At 34.1% G+C, this 20,348-nt stretch overlaps 1 protein-coding gene across 2 annotated transcripts in view; it reads right to left on the bottom strand.

Moving 5' to 3' along the window:
* The window catches only part of LMLN (leishmanolysin like peptidase), an 89,489-nt gene that overhangs the window by 56,462 nt on the left and 12,679 nt on the right, over positions 1 to 20,348 (bottom strand). Inside the window, exons 2-9 of one of the 2 annotated variants that reach the window (XM_041771403.1) lie at positions 19,476 to 19,573; positions 18,164 to 18,194; positions 17,018 to 17,100; positions 16,393 to 16,510; positions 11,901 to 12,079; positions 8,232 to 8,337; positions 4,615 to 4,778; positions 505 to 622 (exon numbers count right to left, since the gene is read on the bottom strand). In XM_041771403.1, coding sequence (XP_041627337.1) covers positions 505 to 622; positions 4,615 to 4,778; positions 8,232 to 8,337; positions 11,901 to 12,079; positions 16,393 to 16,510; positions 17,018 to 17,100; positions 18,164 to 18,194; positions 19,476 to 19,573 — 897 coding nt within the window. The remainder of the gene's footprint in view (positions 1 to 504; positions 623 to 4,614; positions 4,779 to 8,231; positions 8,338 to 11,900; positions 12,080 to 16,392; positions 16,511 to 17,017; positions 17,101 to 18,163; positions 18,195 to 19,475; positions 19,574 to 20,348) is intronic. The other variant, XM_041771413.1, reaches the window with a different exon arrangement.

Genomic DNA, 20,348 nt, shown 5'->3' with positions numbered 1-20,348 from the left:
CTTCCTTCCTTTCTGATTTTATTTATTTATTCATGAGAGACACAGAGAGGGAGAAAGAGAGAGGCAGAGACACAGGCAGAGGGAGAAGCAGGCTCCATGCAGGGAGCCCGACGTGGGACTCGATCCCAGGTCTCCAGGATCACACCCTGGGCTGAAGGCAGCGAGCACTAAACCGCTGAGCCACCTGGGCTGCCCAAATTCTTTTTTTAAAAAAAATTACTTATTTGAGAGACAGAGAGACAGTGTGCACGCACAAACAGGAGGAATGGCAGAGGAGGAGAGAATCTCAAGCAGACTCCACACTGAGCACAAAACCCTATGTGGAGATCGATTCCATGACCCAGAGATCATGACCTGAGCTGAAACCAAGAGTTGGACATGTAACCAACTAAGCTACCCAGGTGCTCCTGATCTTAAATTCTTAAGCAATAGTGATTAGTAAAGAAAGAACTATAAGAAAAAGAGCAGATGGCCCAGGAAACATGAAGCAGTTTTGTTACGTACGACAACACGAGGTGTTACTAGAAGATACACAGTGTGAGGAACGATCTTATTATCGCGAACATTCCATAATCTCTCCACTTTTCGAACTACTTTATCACTCCATTGATACAATCCAAGACTGTAATTAAAGAATAAAAGACAGTCATTTTACATATTCACCACAACTTTAAACAGTAAAAGTACTTATGAAAATCAGTATGAAATTAAAATATTTGAGTTACTATGCACCAAGTCCTTTGCAAGTATTTGCCATTTTCTAATTTAATCTTTTCAACAATTTTATGAGATTATCATCACTATTTTGCAGATAAAGAGACAGAGGCTTAGAGAGATGAAGTAACTTGCTTAAGTTCACATAGCTAATACGGTTCAGATGACAATGAATTAATTCCTTTTAATAAGTTTATTGGATAAAACAAAAGCAAGTCCAGGGACATATCCAAGGATATAAAGAATTTAATAAATAACAACAACAAATGGCATTTTTTTTTTGTTTTTGGTATTTTAATTTAGTAGAGAAAGTATAGTTTACTTAATAACTGTGCTGTTAAACTGATTATCCATCTATGAAAAAAGTGAAATCCCTGTATCATCCCATACATAGTAATAAACTCCAGGAAGATATTAGCAAAATAGCAGGCCTCTGAAAATTCTCTGTTCATGAAAGCAATGAGGAAAGTGGCAAAATGCCAAATCAACTTTTTTCAGAACTTTGGAAATTAACTAAAGACTTGCAGCAAACCAGGAAGCATTTACTTTTTAAAAGATGGATAAAGGGATCCCTGGGTGGCGCAGCGGTTTGGCGCCTGCCTTTGGCCCAGGGCGCGATCCTGGAGACCCGGGATCGAATCCCACATCGGGCTCCTGGTGCATGGAGCCTGCTTCCCCCTCTGCCTGTGTCTCTGCCTCTCTCTCTCTCTCTCTGTGACTATCATAAATAAATTTAAAAAAAAATTAAAAAAAATAAAAATAAAAAAATAAAAGATGGATAAATTCATTAAGAACACAGCAAGCTTTGTGGCATTTTCCCATGTCCCCTCTCCAATTATGTGGCAGCCCTGAAAATTAAAAGCCCACAATCATGGTGAAAGCCAGCAGCCTTCAGGGCATAGAATGGGGTGGACTGCAAGAATGCATTTAAAAAAAAAAATCCCATAATCCAACTATGTCTATAAGAAACAAAGTTCAGACTCAAGGACACAAATAGGTTGAATCTAAAAGAATTAAACAGATGTACCAAGCAAACAGTACTCAAAAGAAAGCTGGAATGGCTAGATCTTCTGTATCAGACAAAATAGACTTTAAAAAAAAAAATTGTTGGGGATCCCTGGGTGGCGCAGCGGTTTGGCGCCTGCCTTTGGCCCAGGGCGCGATCCTGGAGACCCGGGATCGAATCCCATATCGGGCTCCCAGTGCATGGAGCCTGCTTCTCCCTCTGCCTGTGTCTCTGCCTCTCTCTCTCTCTCTCTCTCTCTCTGTGACTATCATAAATAAATAAAAATTTAAAAAAAAAATAAAATAAAAAAAAATAAAAAAATAAAAAAAAATTGTTTATAGAGACAAAGAGGGAGATTTTATAATGTCATATGATGAAAGGCTCAATCCACCAAGAAAATATAAGTTATAAACATATATGTACCTTTCAAAAGAATCCCAAAATACATGAAGCAAAAATAAATTCTGAATGAAATTAGAGCTATGAATGTAAAAAACAAATAACAATTTATTAGAAAACATTTAGAGTATTTTTATAATCATTGGAGGGCAGAAATTTCTTAAGCAACAGACAAAAAAATAGATGAATTTAATGATACACGATTTTTAAATTTTTTGTATGAAAAAATATGATAAATGAAGTAAGAAAACTAAATGAGATAAATAATAATATCCCTAAATCATAAAGTACTCTAACAAAACCATTAGAAGAGGAAAATAATCTAGGACTGGCCAAAAAATAGGCTATATACAAAGAGAAAATTCAAATGGTTGAAAACTTAGTAGTAGTCCTAGAAATACAACAAGATACCATCTTTTACCAGATTGGCCTAAAAAAAAGATCTATACTATCCAGTACTGGTAAAGTAAGCATTCATATATCATTGGTAGGATATAATGGCATCAATTATAATGGACATCAATTTTACTTTTTCCCTATTATCCATATCACTTTTTTTGTTTTTCCTAGATTACTTCTATCATTAACCCTATGAAGCTCTCATTTTCACACATAAAAAGAATATAAAGGAGCTATATTTTTCCTATTGTTTTATGAAAATTTTAAACATACACAATGTTGACAGAATTATAAAGAGAATACCTGTATATCTCCCATAACCATCACTCTGATTGCACAATTAACATTTTGTTAGATTTGCTATCATACATCTGTTCATCTACCCATGTCTTGAAGATGTTATTCTTAATTCCTTTTATCTTTTTCCATGGCAAAGTAATGTTTAACCATCCATAATGATCAAAGGCAGCCAGAAAATAAACAGCTTTTATCTTATTAATAACTCCCAATATCCTCTATACTATCGACATTTCAAGACAAATAGTTTCTCCAAATAGATATGGTAGGAACAAATCCAACTCTTCGTATGTCTATCAGTGGAATTTCCTATTATTCTATTACCTCCATTTATACTGTAAGATTTCCTGCTTTTGAGGAATGTCCTGAATACACAAAATCTCTGCAAATTATCAGCTTAACAATAGTTCTTCATGTGGCTGTCTCTCTCCTCCGTATGTACATCACTATGTAGATGATGCCTATTTCACCACTTAGGTTTCCCATAAAGACCACAATTTTTAGGAAAGACCAGACTCCTACATTACCAAATGAACACAAACTAAGATGGAAAATATCTATTTCTAATTAGAATTTGTTTCTTCACATGTACTATAAAAATATTATAATAAATAAAATATTATCTGCATCAGTATTTAATTTTCGCTATTTTAATAGAGATCTCTGTAATTAAAGTAAAATATATATAAAGTGAACAAATTTTAAGTATAAAGATTGTTTATCTCACATCCATATACCACTAATCTGATAAAGACAGGGAACATTGTCAGCACCCTTGGAAGGTTTCCTTGTGCCCTTTCCCAATCTATACTCACCTTGTATGCCACTTAACCCCTTGGTCTTTCAAGTAAAACCACTTATTCTTTCATCATTGCTGTTTTTAAAACTCCATACAAATGAACTACATGACTTCTTTTTCTCAACACTGTATCTGTGATATTCATATATGTTATTGCATGTAAAATTAGTATGTTCTTTTTTAGTGCCTTGTAGTTTTCTTTTCTTTCTTTTTTTTTTAAATTTATTTTTTAAAATTTATTTTTGATTGTCACAGAGAGAGAGAGAGAGAGAGGCAGAGACATAGGCAGAGAGAGAAGCAGGCTCCATGTACCGGGAGCCCGATGTGGGATTTGATCCCGGGTCTCCAGGATCGCGCCCTGGGCCAAAGGCAGGCACCAAACCGCTGCGCCACCCAGGGATCCCATGTAGTTTTCAATTATATGAATATATCATAACTTAATTAGCCATTCTTCTAATGATGGATCTTTGGATAGCTTCTATTTTTTGGCAATTAATTACAAAATTGCCAGAAATATTCCTGTGCATGTCTTTTTGTGGACATATCCTCTTACTGTAGAGATTTATTTTTTATATAAATGTATGCAAATAGTTACAGTTCTGTAATTTGCTATAAAAAATTCTTGATAAATTTTTTTAGTGTTTCTTAATATTATTTTAGGCCCTGAACCTATAGACTGCTGCTAATATGCTATACTAAATACAGTATCAGTTTACAGGTAGATGTTCCCATGATAGGCAATAATTATTAATAAGCCAAAATATAACTAACACACATTTTCCCATTGCCTAACTACATTGTATAGTAACACAGATTACAATGTGGTGGAAAACAGCTCTGCTGGCAAGAAGAGTCCTGGCCTTTTGGGCAAGTCACTTAAATTTTCTGCATCTTAACTGCTTTGTCTCTAAAATGGAAGGGTAAAGCTTCTTTTATCCTGTTTTAATAGGTACAGTTTTTTTAGGCTAGCCATGAACCCACTGTTATTTATGGCACCTACCTGCCATGATTCTCAGATGACAGTCTTAGCATCCTCCCAAAAAAGAACAAGAACAAACATAACAAATACCTATAATTAAAAGGTGGGAGACCATCTGCAAATCTTGAAGTTAGAGGATTTCCATCTTTATCATGGTAGAATGCAAATAGGCCAGCAGAGAAACCCTATAAAAAAAGTTCAAAATGTCTCAAAGTAAAAAATATCAAGTCTGATTATACACATCATAACATGCTATCAAAAGAGAACACTTATAGAACCCCATAAAAGCACTTGGTGAATACTTCTACAGGAATTTGCCATATATTAGAACTGAACAAAAATTCAGGATTCCATCTTATGAATTTAAATTTCAATTACTTGAGATAATTGTAGGTGAAGAAATCCAAAGTAACAGTGACAACATTCTTTGGTACTGGTATGAATAAAAAATATATGTGTTTAAGAATGTATTTATCACAGTTGATTCTCTTCACATGAACTTATAACTACATAAACTCTACAATTGCTTCCAGGGAATGTTACCACTGAGAACAATTAACAGTAGAGTTTCGAGTAGGGTGAGCAATCAAGTGTGCTCCTAAGTGCACTAATAAAAATACAAAGTTTTTGATCCCAAAGTCCACATTTTTAAAAAAGATTTATTTATTTATTTATTTATTTATTTATTTATTTATTTATTTATTTATTTATGATAGACATAAAGAGAGAGAGAGAGAGAGAGAGAGGCAGAAACACAGGAGGAGGGAGAAGCAGGTTCCTTGCCAGGAGCCCAACGTGGGACTCGATCCCGGGACTCCAGGATCGCGCCCTGGGCCAAAGGCAGGCGCTAAACCGCTGAGCCACCCAGGGATCCCCCTAAAGTCCACATTTAATATATATCTGTACTTAACAAAACTAGAAATGTGTGTGTATGAACACTTAGGAAAAAAATAATGGAATCATATATCAAAATGTTAGCTGTTTCTTTTGATGGTAATGTATAAAATCATTCATAGCGTCCCAGTTTTTTTGCAATGTGAATTTAATATAGTCACAATTTAAATACTATTTTTAAGAAGTCTTCAATTTTAATGAGATAATACATACTTCACATAAAGGTATTAAAATTCCCATTCTCTATCCTTCCCCTCCCAAAATAGATAAGAAAATGGGTACACATACAAAATATTATTGTCATTTGTTATCTATTTCATTAGTAAGATTTCCTTTCTTGCTGTCTTTCCTAATCTAGTAACTAAAACAAAGCACTTTTGTAACTACTTCTTTATGTATGTTTTATATATTAAGAATATGCTATAGCTCATAACTAAATAACAATCACAAATGATCACTTAATTAACGAATTTCTTTGGCAAATTTCTTGCTTACACAACTGGGGCCTCTGTGTCATTCAAGGCTTGCCAAAATGATTAATGGAATCCAGATTATTCTTTTATTCCTGGATTTCTTCTTCTTTTTTAATCTCTGAAGATGCAAAGGATACTTGATTGAGTTAGCTAAGAAAATCTGAATAGTTCTTAATATACAATTCACTGAAGTTATACAAAGCTTAAAATAGTATAATTTGCCTCATCCTTTATAACATTCTAAATACACATTTTTTCCCACTCAGCTTCAAAATTCTAAACACTCACATCTCAGAAACCTTATTAGGTATTCAAAGTCCCATAGGTAACCGTAATTGATAGCTATGAGAATAGACAACTTAATGGGGAATCTGTGTTAAACATTTAATTCTTAGCATTGTCCAGCATGGTTTTTGAGATTTAAGCTAATATTTAAAACTTCTTAGGTTTTTATAGTTTTCAAAATAATTCAAATATAGAAAAAGTAAAAAAAAATCTTTAATAAGAGTATTTAAGATGTTAGTTTTACCTTATTTTCCTCAAACGTTTAATAAAACACTGCAGAAGCCCCATTACCTAACTCCTTTTCCTCCCTCACTTCCCAGAGGTAATCACTACCTTGAAGTCAATGTACATAACTTTCATACATACTTTTATAGTCAATGGTATGCATCTAGCTTTAATTTGAGATTCCTTGACTGCTAATGTAAGTGTGAATACTTTCTCATACATCTCTTAATCAGTTGGGTTTTTCCTTTTGTGAACTGCCTAATTTATCTCATGCCTGGTACTTCTGCATTCATGTTCACTTATGTACTATCCCTAAAACCTATTGTTTTCCTTTGTTTCTTTCAACATCAAGTACTTATAGTTTTTAGATATTACTTAAAATGATCCTTGCCTTTCACCTCAATTAGCAGTTCAGCTTAATTTTTTTAAATTATAAGAAAAAGAGATGATTCATTTTATTTTTATTTTTTTTAAAAATATTTTATTTATTTATTCATGAGAGACACAGAGAGAGAGAGAGGCAGAGACACAGACAGAAGGAGAAGCAGGCTCCATGCAGGAAGCCTGATGTGGGACTCAATCCGGGGACTCCAGAATCACACTCTGGGCCGAAGGCAGGCTCCAAACCGCTGAGCCACCCAGGGATCCCGAGATGATTCATTTTAGAATCCTCTTACTTGAAGGACATAAATACTGTCTGATTACACTCAAGTTTCACTAAGTATTCAATGCTGATTTAAAGACTAAGGCTTGCATTTTAAGGTCATACATGACAGCTCACTAAGACTAAGAAATAGTTGCCACTAATTCTATTACACCTTACTATGTATAATAGCGCAGTGAAGGGCATTTCTGTTTTATCTTATTTAATCTCCAAGAAAAAAAAAAACTATTATGTACTACTGTTACCTTCATTTTACAAAGGCTAAACAATTTGCACAATATCCCAAAGATTTCCAGTGGTAGAACTAAGAAGATTCACACCTAAATCTCTGATCCATTCTCTCTCAATTACCTCATTTTACTGCCATCTATTTTCTAAATACATAAATGGCATTAAGAGAACATTCCCTAGGGTCTTGGTAACTTTATTTAATTTTCTGGATAAAACATAAAAGTTTGCTATTTTGGACAAATTGGGAAAAGGAAGGAAAGGTTCTGAATCAGTATATTTAAATTTTAGAAAGCCTAAGCAGATCAAGAGGCCTTTTGAAATCAGATCTCTGTAAAACATAAGAAAGATCTATAATTAGCATATCAATGATCACTTTAGAGGAAAGTGGATTTTTCTAAATTGCTATGTTTTTTTTAAGTAATCTTTTTCTCAAAACACCTATTTCCCCAATGAATTTACTCGTTTATTTATTTTTAAGACAATGAATAGTTTATTTATTCATGAGAGACACACAGAGAGAGAAGCAGGGACACAGCCAGAGGGAGAAGCAGGCTCCCTGTAGGGAGCTCAATGCAGGACTCCATCCTGGATCCCCGGATGGCGCCCTGAGCTGAAGGCAGATACTCAAACACTGAGCCACCCAGGCCTCCCCTGAATTTACTTATTTAATTATTTTAGGTAATATAACTCAATCTAGTCATTATCCTGATCATTAAAAATTCTCTTTGGCAGACCTAATCATCTAGGTTTTACTGACATAAATCTAAGAATCCAAAAATTTAACATATACATCAATATGAGAGTATAGTAAACAGAAAATCAAAGCACAAAGAAAGTAATTAACAGTAATTAACAGTAAAATTTACCAGGGCATGAATAATCTCATGTTTTACTGTGGACAGCATTCCAACAAATTCCTGAGGCTGGGTAGAGATCATATTTGGACACAGGTTAGCATATCCTGCTATTGGCCTGTTAAAATAGACATTGAATTTTTCATTATATTCCAGAAAAAAATGGATTATATTTACTAATCTACACTTGTATTTCTCCCCTCCCCCAAGATTTTGTTTAAATTACAGCTAGTCAACATACAGCGTAATATCAGTTTCAAGTGCTAAACTATACATTACAATAAAAAATTAATAAAGGTAAGAAAACTCTTTTGTTAAATATCAAATGTCATTTTATACCATAACATCTAACTCACTATCTTCTACTTTTAAGACATATACCTCAGTTTTCCTATGATGTGGCTAATTAGCACCTGTCCTCACAGAAGGAAAGTTAATATAAATTACACTTCAGTGTGAATTTATAAAAATATGTCAGTATTTATCAAAAGGTAAGAATGGACTGAGACACTTAAATTCTAATACTAGTTTGCTTGCGAAATCCATTTCTGACTTCAGCATTTCATTATGTTTATAGGCACAGGGATGAGCAGGTCAGTAGAGAGGGCAGCGAGATATATAATAGGACAATGAGCAAATCATTCAGGTTGCTTTCTGATGTCCATCTTGCTATTCCCTTTCTCCTGCCATAATGTTGCCCTCATTCACATAAAGATTTTTTTTTAATCTTCCCATCATCTTCTTTCATAGTCTATACTTTCTAGAGTCTACACAATTCCATCACTTCCTGAGCCTAGAACCGAAGCGTCCACAAGCTTACCAGCACCTAGCATAGTTCAGTCAGTTCCACCAAGCACCCACCTGTCTTTCAAAAACTGTGGCAAACAAAACAATAAAGAACTCCGAAGTCCTTTCTCTCACCACTACCTTAACATTTTTACCACTTAAAATGTAATCACATTTTACCAAGTAACCTTTGCCTTATTTAAGTAAGAAACACATGGCATATTTTGTTCACACTTGAGAACAACAGCCTTACATGTAAAAGTATGAATGTAATTCACTTACCAAAACACTGCCACACTGACCTCTAAAATATAAAATGGGTGTCACTGCCTGGCTTAAAACCCATCAGAGACCTACAGCATTTAAAATAAAATAGCCCTGTCTCTCCAATGCATCTCCTTAAGCTCTTATCTTCAAACACAGTGTCCACAGAAGTGGCTTATAACAGCAACAGGCAAATATGGATTTTTCCTAACATAAGTCTTTTTCAAGCTCTTTATTTGGCTGAAGCTTATCAATGTTCAGGTTGAAGTTTCACTCTTTCTGCCATAATTTAGATGTTTCCCCCTTTTTTCTCTTTTATGTTACAGCACCCCTTTTTTCCTACAAAGTATTTATCACATTTTGAAATCATTTAATTGTAAGTATATTTAATATTTGTCTTCCTCTGTAACTTGTATGTTCTGTGATGCAGGTACATGTGTCTATTTTGTTCACCGAGTCTGCTGGTAACATATTAGGCACTCAAATATTCATGGAATGAACTAATATGGCAGTTTTAAAGGTAAGTTTCTATTTCATCTTAAAAAATTAAAAAAGAACCACTGAAGATACTTTTTCTTCCAACACTGACATCAAAAGAAAGCAAATTCTTTTCCCAGATAGGAGAAGACATATATGAGTAGCTTCATATTCACTGATAGAAACAAAATACTCTTTTACTCAATTATATAAAATGTGAACCAGAAATTAAAGTGTTTTAAACAAACATACTGGCAGTTCAAAGAAAATGAAAAAAGCCATTATACAGCCTCATCTGTGTAATGGTTCCTATGTTGGATTTTCTTACCAAAAGACAACTAGATACTCTAGGTATATTCAGCATTGTCAGATGCTGACAGGAGATGAACTAGTCTAGACCTGTCTCAACATGGGATTTCATATTCCTCCCCCGACTTTCCTAAGGAAGCCATTCTGTTCCTAATATATAACATAAGACTTTAACATGTCTCTTATTAAAAAAAAAAAAAAGTAATAAAAGCTCATTGTGAAAAGGTATAAATCCAAACAACATAGAAATGTATAAAGAAAAAAAGAAGAAATGTACAAAGAAAAACATGAAAATTCTGTTTTATAAACTTCCCCGCTAATTCCACTATCAGAGGTAACTGCTATCAACAATTTGCGGTGCTTTTAGTATAACCAGTCATCTCGGTCTGCCCAAGACTGAGGGGTTTCCTAGGATATGAGATTTTCAGTGCTAAAACAAAGCAATTTAGTTGGGATGGTTGGTAACCCTAATGATTTCTTTTTCCTTAGCACATTCAAGTACATATATAAACTTTAAAAAAATATGTAATCATATCACATAAATGTATGTAAACCACTGTTTTTACAATGTTCTTTCTCAACAGAACAGAATATTGAAAATGAGATTGTGTGTATGTGCACAACCCATGTAGTTTAGTTCAAATTAAGATAACCATGATTTTGCAACACTCCTTTTTTTTTGCAGCACTACTATTATGAAGGTGTATTTCACATAGACATCTATATTAAGAAAGTATCTCATTTAATGAAGTAACTTATCATTCATTTAGCACTCTACCACATTTCCTTAATACTGAGACACCATAAATTATAAAATATCATAAATTTCATGACAACTTTTCAGGGAAAAAGGAACATTCTATTAAGTACATATATTTTTACTAAACAATTCTACACACACACATATATATATACACATACATATGCAAAAACATAGCACTTTCTTTTTCAGTTATACAGTCAATCATTTGACTCTAAGCTTTCCCAACATTTGGAAGCTAAAGATTTTTGAGTAGATTTCACAGATCATCAGTTACACAGCATCATGGTAACAGATTGTTTTTCATAATTCATGATGCTGATTTTGACCTTTTTGCCACCTTTAGAACAGCATCATTCTAAAGTATATACCGGTGTTTCCTTTGTATTGCCTACGTGGTTCTTTAAAGTCATTTAGTCTTGACAGATAGATGAAAGTTCAAGACCTCAGAAATGGTCCTAACATACATGTGAACCCTTCATATTAACTCTCCTAGATTTGAGAGTGTTAATCTATCTTGGAATGTGGCAATTTCTACTACTTTTGATTAATTTGTTTGGAGTGTGACAGGCAATCTTCTGCATATATAGTAACACTTCATTTCAAGCCCGCCTCACTGGCAATTTAAAAAAAATCTTTTGTAAACAAAAAAGAGCCTCCAAATGTTTAAGTGATAATTTATCTAAGCGAAGGACATAGCAAATAATATGACAATTAGATGAACAGTTATTTTTAACATCTTAGATTTAGCAGAGGTGCTAAAATCAAAGTTAAAATAGTTTCATTAGAAGTATTTACTTCCAAAGAAAATTCTCTCCATAAATAAATAAATAAATAAATAAAATCTCTCCACAGTACATTTTCTTTGGAGTTGTTATTGACATTGCCATATGAATGACAGTTCTATCACCTGACACTCTCTCCGCCCCCATGCCCTACTGTCCCCACTCCCCCAATCCAAGCAGTGAACAGTTTCTTACTACTGGAATCAATCTGGAAAATGCAAACTTCTTGTACTCTACACACTTAAGACCTAAGAGTTGTTATATTAGATCTTGGGAAATAAGCCTCAGGGGAAAGTTTACCTGTCCATTTTTGCTTCCTGCTGGCAATAGGCTGCATAAGAGATGATGTTTTCATGGCTGCACCTCTCGGTGGCCAGAGCACCAACATACAGAACAAAGTCTGCATCCCGGACGCCCTCTTGGTCTTGCACACCCACTGCTACACAGGACCACTTACCCCCACGGCAGACCCTGCATCGCTGCGCCCATGGTGGGCAACGGAAAATCAGACCAGAGACAAGGTTAGCTGTAGGGACTTTTATTTTATAGTGAATCCAGACGCTAAATTCGTATGATTTAACATTTGTTACCCTTTAACTTTTATCAAAATCCATTCCTCCCTCTACTCTGTTCCTATCTCTAATTTTGAATTTATTTTCCTAAAATTTCTACTTTACAAATGAATTAAAACAATCATTTTTTTTTTTTTTTTTTTTTAACAATCATTATTTTTAAGGGCAGCCAATCAGGATGCAAAAAAGACAAATAGAAAAAAATTTAAAATTTTTAAACTTTGAAACTAGGTGAAAATCACAGTGGACCTTCTTTTGTGTGTGTGTATATATACTGCATATTCCTATGAACCTATAGTTATTTCAAAATCTACAGTTATTTCAAAATTAATTTTTAGTTATTTCAAAATTAATCTACAGTTATTTAAAAATCAATTAACCTACAGTTATCTAAAAATTAATAAAAAGCTTTTTATCTAATGGAAATATATTTTCTATTATAAAGTAATTCGTGTATTTTGTTAAAAATTCATATAATACAAACACATACAAGGTAAAAAGTTAAAGTCATCTTTACTTTTTAAAGACGAGTTTACTCACCATCCCCCTTATTTCTAGTTTTCTTTTTTTTTTAATTTTATTTTTTTTAAATTTTTATTTAGTTATGATAGTCACAGAGAGAGAGAGAGGCAGAGACATAGGCAGAGGGAGAAGCAGGCTCCATGCACCGGGAGCCCGACCTGGGATTCGATCCCGGGTCTCCAGGATCGCGCCCTGGGCCAAAGGCAGGCGCCAAACCGCTGCGCCACCCAGGGATCCCTATTTCTATTTTTCTAATTGAATCTTTGCCCTCGTAACATCTGCTTTTTAGAGAACTTCTCTCAAAGCACTAAAACAATTATAATCTCCAAATTATAAATTTAAAAATCAGTTCATATTCCTATGAACCTATAGTTATTTCAAAATCTACAGTTATTTCAAAATTAATTTTTAGTTATTTCAAAATTAATCTACAGTTATTTAAAAATCAATTAACCTACAGTTATCTAAAAATTAATAAAAAGCTTTTTATCTAATGGAAATATATTTTCTATTATAAAGTAATTCGTGTATTTTGTTAAAAATTCATATAATACAAACACATACAAGGTAAAAAGTTAAAGTCATCTTTACTTTTTAAAGACGAGTTTACTCACCATCCCCCTTATTTCTAGTTTTCTTTTTTTTTTTAATTTTATTTTTTTAAATTTTTATTTAGTTATGATAGTCACAGAGAGAGAGAGAGGCAGAGACATAGGCAGAGGGAGAAGCAGGCTCCATGCACCGGGAGCCCGACCTGGGATTCGATCCCGGGTCTCCAGGATCGCGCCCTGGGCCAAAGGCAGGCGCCAAACCGCTGCGCCACCCAGGGATCCCTATTTCTATTTTTCTAATTGAATCTTTGCCCTCGTAACATCTGCTTTTTAGAGAACTTCTCTCAAAGCACTAAAACAATTATAATCTCCAAATTATAAATTTAAAAATCAGTAAATTGTGATTTAGGTGTAAGAGATGCTTTTATAGAGAGAAAAAACAAAAATCCTCATTTCATTATTTACTCTTGTTTTTCTAACGCATGTATTTATAATTTTTCAGTTCAATTACTTTTAAATAAAAAATTTAAAAATTAATAGTTGGTAACTTGTAACCTATTAATAGTTGGTGTAACAAAAAGTTTTAATTTTCAAACATTCTTTTTCATGATCTCTCTTTAAAAAAAAAAAATCAAGAGACCCCCCTCAATCCATCAAGATGTAAGAAGCAGAATTTGGAAAAGCTAAGTGAATTAAAAACAAAAAATATCTTAGAAAAAAAGCAATGTCTTTTTTTTCTTTTTTTTTAAAGATTTTATTTATTCTTGAGAGACACAGAGAGAGAGGCAGAGACACAGGTAGAGGAAGAAGCAGGCTCCTTCTGGGGACACCAATGTGGGACTTGATGTGGGGACCCCGGGATCACGACCTGAGCCAAAGGCAGATGCTCAACCACTGAGCCACCCAGGTGTCCCAAGAAATGTCTTTTTTTTTTTTAAATGATTTTATTTTTAAGTACTGTCTACACCTAACGTGGGGTTCAAACTCACATCCAAGAGATGAAGTCACATGCTCTTTTGACTGATCATCATGTGCCCCAAGAAATATATCTAAAAATTCCTCTAAATTTCTTGGGAAAAAAGCTGGATGTGTAACTAACAAATTGTTTTAATTTTTAAATGTGTCCCTAAAGCCTTTTATACATTCTCAAAAAATCTGAGAAAAGAAATGAAAGCTGAGTTTGTGGTATTAGTGCCAATAACATATATATATATATAGGTGTCTAAAAGCCACACTGAACTTCATATAATTTAATTTAAAAAATTACAAAGTAAACTTTATCTAAACATATTCTTAATTTTGGTTACAAAGTAAATGTTCAGTAATATATTCATTTTCTAGAAGTAACCAGAGAACAGAGTTCAGTAAAGAAAAACAGCTAAGGCAATAACATTTTCAAATATATATGTATAATAAATTGGTTTCCTGTTACACATATTTAAAATTTTTATCTTTCTCTTGATAAGTAATATATCAGAACATTATAAAAATACATAACTTAGCAACAAAAAAAGCCCCCCATACTCCAACTCTTAAAGAAAGCCATTAATATTTTGGTATAACTCCAGATTCTTTAGTATGTGTATACCTTCAGATTATTTTTTATTGTGTATGTACATACACTTTTTAATTTTTTTGTTTTAATTTCAGTTTTATTAAGTTGAATTATTAATTGTAATTCTTTTTTTAAAAATTAATTCTGGGCAGCCCCGGTGGTGCAGCGGTTTAGCACCGCCTGCAGCCCAGGGTGTGATCCTGGAGACCCGGAATCGAGTGCCACATCAGGCTCCCTGCATGGAGCCTGCTTCTCCCTCTGCCTGTGTCTCTGCCTCTCTCTCTCTGTCTCTATGAATAAATAAAATAAAATCTTTAAAAATAAAAAATAAAAATTAATTCTAATTCTTAAATAAAATAGGCTAACTACACATACTGGTTTCCAATTTTTTTTAAGAGCTTAAATATCTTTCCAAGTCAGTATATAGAGATCTTCATTCTTTTTTTTTTTTTTTTTTTGAGATGTTCATTCTTTAACAGCTACATAGTATTCCATTATAGGATTATACCATAATTTAATACTAATATAGGCCTATCTATAGTTTTGCAAAGAATACCCTTGAACATAGATTGCACAGTTCCAAATACTTTTATGGAACACATTTCCTTTTTTTTTTTTTTTTAATTAATTCAGAGGCGGAGAGAGAGAGAGGCAGGCAGAGAGGCAGAGGCACAGGCAGAGGGAGAAGCAGGCTCCATGCAGGGAGCCCAATGTGGGACTTGATCCTGGGTCTCCAGGATCACACCCCAGGCTGCAGGTGGCGCTAAACTGCTGCGCCACCAGGGCTGCCCTATGGAACACATTTCCAAATTGGGTTGAAGCATACCATACATATTTTTTACTTTAGGAAATAATGTCAAATTGCCCTTAAAAAATACTGAGTATAGGGCACCTGGGTAGCTCAGTTGGTTAAGCAGCTGCCTTCAGGTCAGGTCATGATCCTAGGGCCCTGGCTTTGAGTCCCACATCAGGCTCCCTGATGAGCAGGGAGCCTGCTTCTTCCTCTCCCTTAGCCTCTTGCCCTGCTTGAACTTGCTCTCTTTCTCTTTCTGTCAAATAAATTAAAAAATAAAAATACTGAGCATATATCTACTAAAGGTTGTTTTGGAAGACAAAGATGAAGTTCTTAGCTAAAATGATTCAGCAACCCCCTTAGAGATAAAGTGAAAAAAGAAAAAAAAAAAGAGGGCAGCCAGGGTTTAGCGCCACCTTCAGCCCAGGGTGTGATCCTGGAGACCTGGGATCGAGTCCCACGATGGGCTCCCCCATGGAGCCTGCTTCTCGCTCCGCCTGTGTCTCTGCCTCTCTATCTGTGTCTTTCATGAATAAATAAATAAAATATTAAAAAAAAATTCTCCAATTGTTAAAAAGAAAAGAAAAAAAAAGAGAAGGTATCAATAAATTCTTTTGAAAACCAATGAAAGAATAAAATCAGCTAAGATTACTTTTTTTTTAAGATTACTTTTGATAGAAGAATGAAGCTTTTGAATTTAAGTCTATAAAAACTTCTTGGTGACACTCACAGATTCAAAATCTCCCTCTCTTAGTTTATCCTAAAGAGTAAAAACATTGCTAAGAGCAAGGTGAATTACCTGGAGGTGCTCCTCAGGCACTATAACGGGGCCGCATTTTGTGTGCTCTGCAAATTCCCCGGTACAGTATCTATGGGGGTCATTTTCCTTCTGTAAGTATCGGTTTGTTGCACGTTGTCTTCAGTTCATTTGTATATCAAAATTTAATTACAAAAAAAAAAAAAAAGAAAAAGAAAGAAAAATAGTTCACAGCAGTTAACAACATTTTAAAAGACTAGCAGCTACTATATTAGTTAATTAATAATGATTACTATTTTTGTTAGAAAAGTAGACTAAGAAAGAATTTTGGTTTCATGGAAATTCTCCTAAGCTAGGTTTTCAGACACTCAAATACTTCACAAGTCTCTGCTGTAGACACATGAAGGGAGGAAGGGGATGTGGGGAAGAGGCAACAAGTACACCCTAGGAAAAGATCTAGCAGGTCACATCATAATGGAAAATCAGGGAAAGAATGATTACATAACAAGTGCTTTCTTATTCTTTTTAAATATCTTGCAGTTTGGTCTCAAAGGACAAACATAATAAAATATCCTAGTATGAGTTTCATAATATGCCACACTGACAGAATGGGGAGGTCAGAGTACTGAACACCTGAAGAAAACGACCTGTATTGAATGTAACATACCTGCTAAGTAAGATAGTGCCCGCAGGTCTACGAACCTGAAAAGTCTTCTCTAAATAAGAAATAGCTTGTGGAAAAAGTTTGTTCTAAACAAAAATTGAAAAAAAAAAAGTCAGAATTATAATTAAAGGACAAATATATTTAAAACAAGTAAGCACAGGATATTAATGACTGAAGGGAAAAAATGAAAAAAACCTTACAATTCTGGAATACAGGTGCTAGTCAAAGGTTGTGTGACAAAAGAATGAGCTTAGGAGCAAAGGAATTTTCTTATTTTCTTAGTTGAGTTTGGGAAAAAAGAATTAAGTGAAAAATTCCTTCCCTATCTCCACTTAAATAGAATATTAGCATATATAAATCTCAACTATTAATCTAAATTATTTCAAATTTGGGACTGCATTAGATGATTTGAACATTAAGGTAATTTATGTTAAGAAAATCTTATCTTTAGAAGATCCACTTTAATCTCACCAATTTCTGTGACCCATAATGAATAGGTTCAATGTATATGTGTGACTCTGTAAAGCTAAGAAATTGTTGAAGTTAGGACCTCTATAAACAACTTTGGCATATCATATAATCAGATAAATCCATTTCCAGGAGAATGACTATTTCCACAAGACAATGGTGTTTTCAATGTATTTCAAAAATTGTCTTTTTCACCGTCTTCAGCATGTTCTGCTCCCACAAAACAAAGAGAATAAGAAAACAAGTAGACTGATTTACTATTAAATTGTAAAATGAGGGGATCCCTGGGTGGCTCAGCGGTTTGGCGCCTGCCTTTGGCCCAGGGTGCGATCCTGGAGTCCCGGGATCGAGTCCCACGTCAGGCTCCTGGCATGGAGTCTGCTTCTCCCTCTGCCTGTGTCTCTGCCTCTCTCTCTCTCTATGTCTTTCATAAATAAATAAATAAATAAATAAATAGTAAAATGAGAAGATTCATTTAGCATCAAATAAGGACAAAGTTTTGGTGAATGCATCAGAGATGCCTTTGAAGAAAAATAATAAATACGTTCACTATCAACATCTTTTATTCATTCATTCATTCATTCACAGTCATGCATATATTTTCTTTATTGAAGTACAATTTACATAAAGTGCACCCATTTTAAAAGCAGCAAATTCAAGCCATGAGTATTTATTACATACCTTTACAAGGTATCTTTTCTCAGGAAGCAATCTGAAAATGAAGACATAAAACATAAGAATTGCCATGACGAGCAGCACTGTCTCATTTTTTCAGAATATATCTGGCAGGAGCCCCAAGGAATGCTTTGTGAAAGGATCTAGTATCAATCCCCTAAAATCTCAATTTACCTCAATGAGCATTTGAGTTTACCCTGTACCAAAGCACAATGCTAGGCATGACCATGTTATCTCATTCATTTGGGAAATTAAGGAGAGGGAAACACAAAAATTACTCCTAATAGCTCTTCATATATAACCACAGACACATAATTTATCTATTTTCTGGCCCTCTCTTACACTAAATGAAAGATTAGACTATCATTCCTCTGGCTAATGATTTTATAAGTATTCTTATTATATATAATAGTACTTCCTTTTATTTTTCCTCTACATACTTATTGAGGATGTGCCTTCCAGGTATGTAATGACCACATCCAAGTAGATCCATACTTGTTCTGTTTAAATTGTTAATGATGTATAGACTTTTTAAAAAGATTTTATTTGAGAGAGTGAGAGAGAGAGAGAGAGAGAGAGAAAGAGAGAGAAAGAGGGAGAGAGAGAGAGGGAGCAAGGTGAGGAACATAGGGCGAGGAAGAAGCAGACTTCCTGCTGAGCAGGGAACCTGATGCAGGGCTCATTCCCAGGACTCTGGCGGATGAAGACGAAGGCAGATGCTTAACTGAATGAGTCACCCTGGTTCCCCTATGATGTACAGATTCTAATCATATCCTATAGTCTTTATCTTTCCAGACTAAGAAGTATTTTTAGCTTAATTCCATCTTGAAGATGCATTAACATGTAGCTTAATCTATGGATCTTCAGGTAACAGAAGAAAATATCTTTAATACTTGGATTCTTAATTTTATTTATTTGAGAAAGAGAGAGCACAAATGGGGGGTGAGGAGGGAGAAGCAGGCTCCCCACTGAGCAGGAAGCCTGACATGGGGCTTGATCCCAGGACTGTGGGATTATGACCTAAGTAGAAGGCAGAGGCCTAACTGACTAAGCCATTCAGGCAGCCCGGATTCTATTTTATTTTATTTTATTTTATTTTATTTTATTTATTTTATTTATTTTATTTTATTTTATTTATTTTATTTTATTTTATTATTTTATTTTATTTTATTATTTTATTTTATTTTATTATTTTATTTATTTTATTTTATTTTATTATTTATTTTATTTTATTTTATTTTATTTTATTTTATTTTATTTTTTTGCACCCGCCCCTCGGATTCTTAATTTTAAAAACACAAAATAATGTTGTACTTACTCGTCAATACTTTTATCATACACAGTCTTGATTCTTAAATGTTCATCAACATCTCTTTTTACAACATGATTTGTCTTAAGATGAACCTTATTTATGACCTGAAAAAAAAGATATGAAAAAAAATTTTAAAGGTGTTGTATAGATTAGCCAATTCAGATTCTAACCTAAAATTAATGAACTAAATTTTAAGTGTAACACCCAGAAAATAATGAAAGAACTAAATAAATGAAGAGACATTTCACATTCATGGATATGAAGACCCAATATTATCAGGATGTTGGTTCTTCCCAATCTGATCTATAGATTCAAAGCAATCCCAATCAGAATCCCAGCAAGTTATATTGAAGATACCAAACAAACTGATTCTGAAGACATATGGAAAGGCAAAAGACCCAGAACAGCCAACACAATGTCAAAGGAGAACAAAGCTGGAAGACTGATAAGACCTGACTTCAAGATTTACAGTGATCAAAACATGTGGTACTAACAAAAGAGGAATCAAAAAATTTATTGCAGCATTATTTAAAATAGCCAAGAGGGCAGCCCAGGTGGCTCAGTGGTTTAGCGTCTGCCTTCGGCCCAGGGCAGGATCCTGGAGACCCGAGATCAGGTCCCACGTCGGGCTCCCGGTGCATGGAGCCTGCTTCTCCCTCTGCCTGTGTCTCTCTCTCTCTCTCTCCCCCACTCTCTGTGTGTGTCTCTGATGAATAAATAAAATCTTAAAAACACAATAAATAAATAAATAAATAAATAAATAAATAAATAAGTAATTAAGTAAGTAAGTAAGTAAGTAGCCAAGATATGGAAGCAGTCTAAGTGCCCATTGACAGATGAATGGATAAAGAAGATATCGTATTACACAATGGAATATTA

The sequence above is a fragment of the Vulpes lagopus genome, chromosome 1 (genome assembly GCF_018345385.1).
Source record: "Vulpes lagopus strain Blue_001 chromosome 1, ASM1834538v1, whole genome shotgun sequence".
In the NCBI taxonomy this organism is placed as follows: Eukaryota; Metazoa; Chordata; class Mammalia; order Carnivora; family Canidae; genus Vulpes; species Vulpes lagopus.
This window is presented reverse-complemented; position numbering and strand designations above follow the sequence as displayed.